This window comes from Elephantulus edwardii, unplaced genomic scaffold (genome assembly GCF_000299155.1).
Source record: "Elephantulus edwardii isolate Elephantulus edwardi_28Jun2011 unplaced genomic scaffold, EleEdw1.0 scaffold00005, whole genome shotgun sequence".
NCBI lineage: Eukaryota > Metazoa > Chordata > Mammalia > Macroscelidea > Macroscelididae > Elephantulus > Elephantulus edwardii.
This window is the reverse complement of record NW_006399755.1, coordinates 7888175-7898837: the sequence shown is the minus strand read 5'-3', so window position 1 is coordinate 7898837 and position 10663 is coordinate 7888175. Positions and strand designations below refer to the sequence as shown.

The 10663-nt window shown below is 42.5% G+C and overlaps 1 protein-coding gene across 1 annotated transcript in view; it reads right to left on the bottom strand.

The window, feature by feature from the left end:
- The window catches only part of PRPF38A (pre-mRNA processing factor 38A), a 29109-nt gene extending 19134 nt beyond the window's left edge, over positions 1-9975 (bottom strand). Inside the window, exons 1-2 of the mRNA XM_006879682.1 lie at positions 9803-9975; positions 5433-5592 (exon numbers count right to left, since the gene is read on the bottom strand). Coding sequence (XP_006879744.1) covers positions 5433-5592; positions 9803-9932 — 290 coding nt within the window. The 5' untranslated portion in view covers positions 9933-9975. The remainder of the gene's footprint in view (positions 1-5432; positions 5593-9802) is intronic.
- Between the last annotated feature and the right edge of the window lie 688 nt (positions 9976-10663).

The window sequence follows — 10663 nt, the reverse complement described above, 5'->3', positions numbered from 1 at the left end:
TAGGATGGGAGTGTCGGAGACAGTGCGATTGGCACAGGACAGAGCAGAGTTTAGGGCTGTTGTACATAGGGTCGCTATGAGTTGCAAGCGACTTGACGGCACATAGATGCTCTGCTGAAGGAGGAGGAACAGTCGCCTCCTGTACCAGTCAGATCCAATTTGACGGTACACGCATATAAAAAAAAAAGCCCATTAGACCTAATTAAAATACCCAGGACTTGTTGACTCAAGGCAATGTTTAGGGGGGTATCTCTGAGAAGTGGACATCTTGAATATATGGTAAGGAACCAAAACCCTAGAAATAGGCCAGATAGTACTTGGCCATCACTTACTATCTCCCTTAGGGGAAGAAGAACCAATCAGTGTCCTCGTTCACCTTAAAGGTGTTGGTGCCTGCTGGTGTGCAGATTGGGATACCAAACATTTCCAGCTGAGCTCTTCTACATTTTTTTCGTAATCTGGCAATGACAGAGGAGAATAAGGGTGAGTCTACTGTTGACAGCAAAGAGCTGTTCCCTGGCTTTTGCTGCTGAAATAGAATAGGCACTGCCCCTGGTGGCACAGTCAGCAATAGCCTCACAGACCTCTCCACCCCTGTGATTGTAGTTATTTTGATAATTTCCTTGGCCATTGTTTATAGCTCACTACCGCCTCCTTACCCCCACCCCATCTCCAGACACACTTTTTTAAAGAATGGCCTGGCTACTGTACTCCATTTTCCAGCCCAGCCACACTGTTGGAAATTTAATTTATTTACTTTTTTTTTTAAGAAAGAAAAAAGGGGAGAAAAAAAAAATCAACAAAACTTGTAACTTCTTTTCCTCTTCCTGTTGTGGGGGATTCTGCATAGGGTGGGACAGGGACAGGGGTCTGTTTTGTACTTATCTTTTTCAGCACAGTCTTTGACTTTACTGTAGGAAGTGTCAAGGGAATCCTTGACTGAACAATTATTGATGGTGGCTCTGAACCACGGTAACCCTGTCTGAGGTGAGGGCAGTCCTCTACCACAGGGATGGAGGGATGGATGTACCAGCTCAGCGTTGATGCCAGTGCTCTGTGAACTTTACTCCAGTCCTCCCAGGGCTTCATCCTAAGACTCTGGGTTTAGAGTATTAATTTTTAAGCCAGGCCCTCCCTCTTCCTTCCAGACAGATAGCAGAGTTCTAAGCCTCACCAGGCACGATGAGATAGAAAGTGTATCTCTGGTCACTTGTAAAGGGAGGCTGTGTTCTGCCTCACCTGTGTCCCCTCAGCACTTTAGCGCCATTTCTAGCTACGCAAGGCTGACTGTTATTCATCTGGTGACTGCAAAAGGAAGGGGAAGAGTAAGGGCTCGTGATTAATATGCAGGTGGGAATGGGGTTGGATTAACTGGAAGGTTCTCTACCACACCATAGCAGTTTCTTCCCTCTTGTTTTATTCCAGGCCAGCTAGCTATAGATCTGAGGAATTGAGGAATGGCTTCACTGGGATTCGGGTGAAGGAATACAGCTTGAGGGGATTAGGGAACAGTCATATCCTCCAGCGCTAGGACACTGTGCTCAGGAATTTAAAAATGCTGCTATACTCAGTGTGGACTGGGTCTTTCTCACTCCTCTGCTCCTGCCTGCCTTTGTTGTTGTTGTTGTTATGTGCCATCGAGTCGCTTGTGACTCACAGAGACCCTATGTACAACAGCCCTAAACTGTGCTCTGTCCTGTGCCAATCGCACTGTCTCTGACACTCCCATCCTAATTATCCCAGTCACTGAATCAATCCACCTCATAGAGGGCTCCCCTCCTGCGCCGTCCCTCCACCCTCCCAAGCATGATGTCCTTCTCCAAGGACCAGTCTCTCCTCACAACATGTCCAAAGTATGTGAGACAGAGCCTCAGAATCCTTGCCTCCAAGGAGCCACCCGGTTTAACCCTTTCCAGGATGAATCTGTTTGTTTTCCTAGCAGTCTATGGTATTCTCAATACTCTTCTCCAGCACCACAGCTCAAAGGCATCAATTCTCCTTCTATCCTCCTTGGTCATTGTCCAACTCTCTGAATCATAACAAGTGACTGCGAAGATCATGGCCTGTATCAAACGCACCTTAGTCTCCAGAGAGACACCATTGCTCTTCAGTACTTTGGAGAGGTCCCGAAGAGCAGACTTTCCCATGGCAATGCGCCTTTTAATTTACTGGCTACTGGTGCCAAGAGTGTTGACTGTGGAGCCAAGCAAACTAAAGCTGTGTACAATCTCAATCTCTTCACCATCCATCCTGATGTTGCCAATTGGTCCAGTGGTGAGAAATCTGTCTTCTTGACATTGAGCCTCAATCCATATTGTAGGCTGCAGTCCTTGACCCTCTGCAGCAGGTGCTTCAGGTCCTCTTCAGTTTCAGCAAGCAGGGTTGTGTCATCCGCATAACGCAGGTTGTTGATAAATCGTCCACCAATCTTGACCCCTGCCTGCTTTACCCGTTGTGAATTCTCGTATCCTCAGCTTCAGAGCCTTGAAGCTCAGTAAATATTTTCCTACCCTTTGCACTAGTGTCTTTTCCAGGTTGATGATTGTGTTGTTTGTGTTATTACATGGTGTTGACTACACTACTAATAAACCTTTTACTCAATTCTTTTTTTATTTTTTTCAATTCAATTCTTAATTCCACATCCCTTTCCTTGTAAAGGTTTCTCCTGATTTGGTCTTTCTCAGTTTAATTCCCTTTATTTCCTTCTTGCTTTGTAAACTACCCTTGTCTTGGAACTAACCTATGTTTTAGAAAGCTATTTCCCTTGGAGTAATGTGCGCTCTGCATTTCCACTGCCCTGATACCCTCCTACATCCTTCCTGTCTCTTATTCTGTAGCCGCCAAAATGCTTTCTTCAGTGATCTCAATTGTGTTTTTACCAAAGCCTGCCTTTACCCCAGATGCGGTGGTTCCCATAAGCACCTTTGCTTCCAAATGTAAGGTTCTATCTCATCCACAGAAACCCACACCATGTCTCCTGAGAAGACAAATGTGAAGTAGGAAACTTGAAATCTGTACCTGCTGTGGCTGTTGGACTTTGGTAAAATAAACCCTTTTCAGAGCCATTTGCCCCCGTTTCTCTGCTGTGAGACAGAAAATCCCCTCTCCTCATCCCTTGAGTTGTGTTTTAAATTTGTGCATTTATTGTGCTCAAAACCAATCTCAACTCATAGCAAGCTTATAGGATCATGAAGAACTGCCCATAGGGTTTCCAAGGCAGTAAACCTTTAGGGAAGTAATTGCCATTATCTTTGCTCTGCTATAACTGGCAAGTCTAAACTGTCTCTGGTTAATAGCTGAGCATTTAACTACTGCATGGCTAGGGCTCCATATTTTTGAGTGGAGGAGCGGCGAAGGAGAGGAAGACCTTTGATGAGATGGATCGATTCTGTGACTGGAGCAGTGCGAGTAAGTGCGTTTGAGATGGCTAGGTTGGCACAGGATAGAAGAGCGTATAGAGCTCTTGTACATAGGGTCCCTATGAGTCGCAAGTGACTCGATGGCACATAACAACAACAACAATGTAAGTTTAGTAATGTTGTATATGTCTGAGTTGAAACCAACTCACAGCTATTATTCCAGTGGATTTTCAGAGGCTGTAAGTCACACAGGAGGAGACTGTCTGTCTCTTACAAAGCAGCTGGTGGGTTTGAATTATGTTCCTTTGGGTTGGCAGCACAGCTCTTTACCACTAGGCCATCAGACCTCCTTATGGATATTCTAGGAGGTTTGGTTTATTTTTCAAAAAAGGCATTTTCCAGGGAGCTCTGGTGGCCTAGTGGCAAGGAGCTGCAACTACAATCCCAGAGTCGAACGGTTCGAATCCACCAGATGCTCTGCTGGGGAAGGAGGGACAATCTCCTCCTGTACCAGTCAGATCTGATTTGACGGTACACGCACACAAAAATAATAAAATTTTTAAAAAAAGGCATTTTGCATTCACTGTTACCCACTATACTTGCACATACAAGGAATCGTTATAAAATAATAATGAACATACCAGCAGTATGTACCCTAAGAGCATAGGCTTTGATGATGCCAGAAATGTTAAATTTATTTTTTTTTAAAGTTTTAAAAAATTACTTTCAAAACCTGTTCCTCCTTTATTTTTTTTTAAAAAAAAAATGTCATGAAAGGTGCCAAATTCTCCTTTTGGGGTAAATTTTGAGTTCTGGAAACAATCAAATGTCTATTCTCAAATTACTCATTAAGAGAGATTTTGGCAGGGAGAAAAGTGCAACAATAAATGGAAATCAAAAATTTCTGTAAATGTTCATTAAAGTGAATAAAATTAAAAAAGAAAGAAGGCAATAAAAAAAGAAGAAAAATTAAAAAAAAAAAATACCCAGGACTACTAGTGACCATATATGGTATTCTCTTTCATGCATCTCTGCCTCTACTCTTCCTTTAACACCACTTCTTCTAAAATTCTGCTTAAGGAGTGCTTGCTTTCTCTGAAAACCTCAAACTCCAGGATTTAGATGTTCTCTTCTCACCATCCCTGCCCTTTCATAGCATGTTGTTGTGAACTGTAGAGTCAGAACCAAACCACAGCTGACCCTCCAGCAGGTTTTCAGAGGCAGTTAATTGCACAGGAGGAGACTGCTCATCCTTCTCCCGTAGAGCTGCTGGTGGCCTCGAACCACGTGCCTTCAGGATTATAACGCAGCTTCTTGCCACTAGGCCCCTATAGTATATATGTTATCAAACACTTCATAAACTGTACTATATATGTTTCTTAATATAGCAAAGAACACAAAACCTAAAGTTAATTTTGCCAATTACTAGCTGTATAACCTTGTGTAAATTAGTTAAGGTCTCTGCACCTCAATTTCATTATCTCTAAAATGGGGAGAATTCTATGTTGTGACGATTAAAGCCCTTAGAGCATGTCACAAGGTCAGTCTTTCCTACAGTAATCTTCTTGAGAATGATAAAATCATTAGAACTATTGGCACTGTTTTACTATTTACTTGTAACAGTCACCAGGTTGAGTGGTTTACAAACATACCTTTTTAAATATCTATCTTAAAATTATTTCTATCATCTTAATTTTACAGATTATTGAAATAAGTTTAGAAAATTCTCTAAGGGCATAGTGTATACATGAGATAATTTACTAACACCAATTTCCCCTCTTATTTACCTCACCATGTTGTCTTCTTTACCCTCGAATGTCCAGTGATTCCATTAGGAATCACTTCTGCCTAATATACACGCAATGAATTAATAAAGAAATTCTCCTTCTTTGGGAAAAATCTACCAACACTAAGAAAGAAGATTATAATAAGAACGGGCAAAATATAAATTCAAAGGTTCAAGAGTAAAACCCTGGAGTAGAAAACTCTATGGAAATGAAGCTCTAAATTAATTTTTCTTAACCCAAGCCCAATTCTTAAGTTTTTGCATTATTTAGTTAACACGGTACTTACTTGAAATCTTCATTTTTTATAAATTCTACAATGATATCCTTTTCAGGCTGAATCTGCAGCATCTTCAGGGTCAAACATAAAAAGGGAGTGGGTTTTATGTTGCCACCATAAACGCCACCCACAAATCTTAACTCCATGGCTTTATCAACTACAAGTTCAGCTAGAAAGAAAATAAAAACAAATAAAGTGACTCTCAGACACGATATGGTTAAGCATTTCTTGGTTTACAATGCAAAGAAATTAGTTCTTGATCTGGTGTGCCAAAACATCCAATGGTTACATTAGGACAAAAAACACACCTTAGTTAATAATAAAAATAGTAGCATCTATTTGATATCAGTTTGATATGCCAGATACTCTGATGTTGTTGTTATTGTTGTTTTAGGTGCCACCAAATTGAGTACAACCCATAGCAACCCTATGCACTACAGCTCTGAACTCTGTCCTATCTTCACACTTCCTGATACAGAAGAACCCCACTGCAGTAGTCAGCGTGTTAGTACATCTGGTTGAGGGTCTTCCTCTCCTTTCCAAGCATCATGTCCATTTCTTCTCCAACACCACAGCTCAAAGGCATCAATTCCTCTGTCATCTCTATTCACTGTCCAGCTCTCAGGTACATAGCAAGTGATCGGAAAGATCATGCCCTGAATCAGATGCACCTTACTCCTCAAACTGATATCATTACTCCTCAATAGTTTGGAGAAGTCCCTAACTGCAGATTTGCCCAATGCAATACATCTGCTTTCCTGACTGCTGGTATCAAGGGTGTTAATTATGGATCCAAGTAAGATGAATTTGTTGACAGTTCAATCTTTTCTCCATGTATCATGAGTGATAAGAATCTATCAGTCCAGTGATAAGAATCTTTGCTTTCTTTTTTTTCCCAGGTTCATAATTTATTGTACAAATTAAGCATCATTTTATGAGTTGACATTAGCTATTCCAGGTAAGACAAATTAGCAGAGAAGGTGCAGTTTAGAATCCCATTTATGTTGCTTTCACAGCTGGAGTTTTTTTAGACTTTAACTTGAAGTATAGAACAAGCAAAGCAATGCCCCCGTATGTGGCCAGTACACAATTCATTCTACCTGTGAGTGTATAAGAGTTGAAGTATTTTTTAATACCAGTGAACTGGAATTGAGCGTCACTTTCTGGACCTGCCATGATTTTAATCTAGCCAAAGCCACAAAGTCCACAGCCTGTGTCCTTCAACGTACAAAGCCGACCCTTGGCCCAGCCGGAATAAGTCACCTTCTCTGGACCAGTTCACTCCACTGAATCTTTGCTTTCTTGACATGAGATGCAATCCATATTGAAGGCAATGTTGATATTCTGCAACAAGTGCATCAAGCACTACCTGTGAGTTTAAGCAAATTATTTCCTCTCTTTTTCAACCTGTCAGCTCAATGCTGTTGTAGTGAAGAGTGAATTGGATAATATAATAAAATGCTAAGTACCCACTGACATACCCCCACTGCTATCAAGACCATTATGACTCATAGCAATTCTATGGGACTGAGCAGAATTGCCCTCATAGGGTTTCCATGGTAATAAGCCTTTAACAGACTACCTCATCTTTCTCCCCTGGAGCAGATGGTGGGTTCAAACCACTCACCTTTTGATTTGCAACCTAAAGCTTAACGCACAGTACCACCAGGTCTTCTGACAGAGCTCAGCATTTAACAAAGTCAGTTTTCTTGAAAAATAGTACTTCTTTTCCTATCACTGAGTTAGGTTCCTTTGTCATGCATTTTCCCCCCCTACCTTCTGCTGCTTTGAATCAGACCTTTTTTCAATTTTTCTGCCTTACTTAGCTGGAAATTCATTCAAACTAACTTTTTTTGAGTTGGTTCAAACTCACAATGACCTTCCATTAATCCTAAGACTGTAAATAATAACAGGAAGTAAAGGTCCATCTTTCTTCCTTAGAGCCATTAGTAGGTTTGAGGTGCCACAGAAGTAACAGCACAACTCACTGCAGACTCCACCACCACAGCTCCCACACACAATCACTGAGAGTAGTGACTGTCTTGTTTATCCCTATACCTCTAGCTTTCATATGTGGAAGAGGGCATAGCTGGAAGTTTTCAGGTATAAGGTTAAATGAATTAATACAGAATTTACCTTAAAGGAACTTGCAGACTCTTATTTAAGCAATGTCTTCTCAATGCTTTAAAAAAAAAAAAAAAAAAGGCTGCCTTCCATTAGACTCCTTCTCATAGTAACGATGTCATTTTAGAGACCAAAGTGCGCCTGATCTAGCCCATGGTCTTCACAATTATTTGCTATGCATCAGAGAGCTTGACAATAACTATGAATGACAGAAGAATTGATGCCTTTGAGTTGTGGTGCTGGAGAAGAGTACTGGACATATTACGGACTGCCAAGAAAACAAGTCAGTCAGTATTGGAAGAGGTTGAAACTAAGTTTCTCTTTGTAGGCTAGAATTTTTAAGCTCCATCTCACAATACTTTGGGCATTTAGCCACGAGGGACTGGTTCATGGAGAAGGACATATGCTCAGAAGGGTGGAAGGATATGACGGAGAGGAAGACTGCAGATGAGATGGACTGATACAGTGACTAGCGTAATGAAGGTAGGTGTGTCTGAGTCAATGAGACTGGTTCAGGGCCAACTTCAGAGCTACTGTACATAGGGCCGCTATGAGTGCAAGGTAACTCGATGGCACATAAGAACAACAACACAGTGACCACTGTGTAGTGGTGCTGTTGTTAGACACCAAAGTGGCACTGATTCAAAGCTACTTTATGCAAAACCAGATGCAATGCTGCCTGATCTGCTATTGTCTTTCAAACAATCTCTGCTGTACTTGAGCCAATCATTGCAATCACTGTGTCAGTCCATCTCTATAGAGTATTCCTCCCATACACTGACCTTCCATTTTTCCAAGCAAGATTTCCCTTTTTCAGGGAGAGCCCTTTCTGGCAACATGCCCAAAGTACATAAGACAGCCTCACCACCTCATCTCTAAGGAACACTACAGCTGTACTTTTACTAAGACAAATTTGTTTCTTCTTTGGACCATCCAAGGTACATTCTGTATTATTCTTGAGTGCCACAATTATAAAGCATCAAAAATTCTTTGGTCTCCTTTACTCAACTTTCACATGCACAGGAAGCAAATGAAAATACCATAGCTTGGGTCAAGGTACTTATTGGTCGAATGGTGAGGATTTTGTTTTCTTGATGCTGAGGTGTAATCCATACAATAGTCTTTGATCTTCAGAAAATGCTCTTAACTTTCTGCAAGCAAAATTGTGTCTTCTTAAATAATGCAACTGTAGTGTCTTCAGTCTTGATGCCACATTATTTCTCACACAGTACAACATCTTGAATGATCTGGTTAGCATATAAACGGAATAGGTATGATGGAAGAATATAAACCTCACACACATTTTCTGTTTTTAAACAATGCAGGATTCCCTTGTTCCAAAAACTGCTTCTTCCGCATGTTCCAAAACCAGCTTCCTCATGAGCACAATTAGGTGCTTTGGAATTCCCATTCTTCTCAAAATGAACCATAATTTATTATACTTCACACAATCAATCGCCTTTGCTCAGTCAATAAAACTAACCATTTTCCTATCCTGTGCCATCTCTTCATCATTTCTGACATACTGGAGCCCACTGCTGCAGCCGCTGTGTCAATCCGTCTGGTTAAGGTCTTCCTCTCTTTCCCTGACCTGTGCCTGTAGCACAGGGTTCAGATCAGGGTTCATGGGGTCGCTATGGCTATTCATAGGGTCGTACTCCACTCGATGGTACCTACAATAAAACAGCATTTTTTTTCTGGTATTCTCTGCTTTCAGCCAAGATCCGCCTGACATCAGTTTTGAGGATTACTATGTTATGTTGAGGTATAATCCACTTTGAGGATCTTTAGTAAACGCTTCAAGTCCTCTTCATTGTCAGCAAGCAACCCTATCAGCTGGCTAACATTTCTTCTGTCACTGAACCACCACTCTTGCATGGACAGCCCTCATGACAGGTGTCTTCTTCTCGTGCGCCATGGAGTAGATTCCGGCTCTTAGCGATCCTTTAGAACACGGTAGAACTGCTCAAAGAGGTTTCTAAGGCGTAAATCTTTAGGAGAGTAAATTATCCAGTCTTTATCTGGGTAGAAAGACCGATGAGTTCGAACTCTCAACCTTTCTACTATAGCCTGCGCTTAAACCATAGCGTCACCAAGGCTCCTGCTCCTTTTCCTAACTGACACAGCCCCCCTCCAATCGTACGCACACTTGAGCCAATCCCTTCTTCGGGGGCCAATCTTGTTCTGCACCCTGTCAGGTGAGCTAGGTGAGGTAGGCCACAAGCAGTGAATCGCTTCCGCGCGCTCCCGCTTACCTGTTAGTCCAAAACATTCTTCTTTCCAGTACTTGGATTCATAGATTCGCGTCCGGATGATCTTCTCCACTAGATACTGAGGGTTAGTGCCGTGGATACTGTGGGCATCCTTCACCGTACGGTTCGCCATCTTAGAAAGCCGTCAGCTCTGTTTCCGTCGGAGCTTTTAATGCGTCACATCCACGTTAGAAAAGGAAAAAACACTCCAAAAGCAAAGCCCGGTTGGGACGGAAAAGAATACAGGAAGTGTGATTAAATAGTAGAGGCGACCATTTTGAAGCCGGAAACAGTACGTAGGAGCTAGCATCCTTCCCGCCAACTGCATCAGCTCCCGAATCAAAGATGGCGACTACACGCTGGCTGACATGCGTCGTGCGCTCCCATGTGGGCGGGGCGGGCTATCTGGTTGGTGGAATAATATGACGACAGCCGGGGGGCGGGGCTACGACGTTTGGCGCGAAATTTTCTCCAGGTTCTCCGTTCCCTGTGAGGTTCTCGTTCTTGTCTCTGGCGTGCTCCTCTGCCGCGTGCCTCCCAGCTGCCAGAAGAGACATTCACCTGCAGCAAGTTAGAATTACTGCAGTAGCAATCACTCCTAACGCGGAGGAGGTGGGAAGCGGAGGGTTTGTGTCCAGCCTGCGGAACTTCGGCCGCTCGGTGAGTCTACCGACGAGTCTGTTCTAAGCCGGTGGAACTGCAGATGTATGCAAACGCTCACATTCACTGATTCATTCATTTACTAAGAGCCTGTTAAGTGGTCGCTTTTCCAAGCCCGACGACAGGGTTGCTTTCCCCCTAGTTCAGTTTTTAATTGCTACCTACTCTCAAGCACTGAGAATTTGCAATGAGGAAACCGGAAGC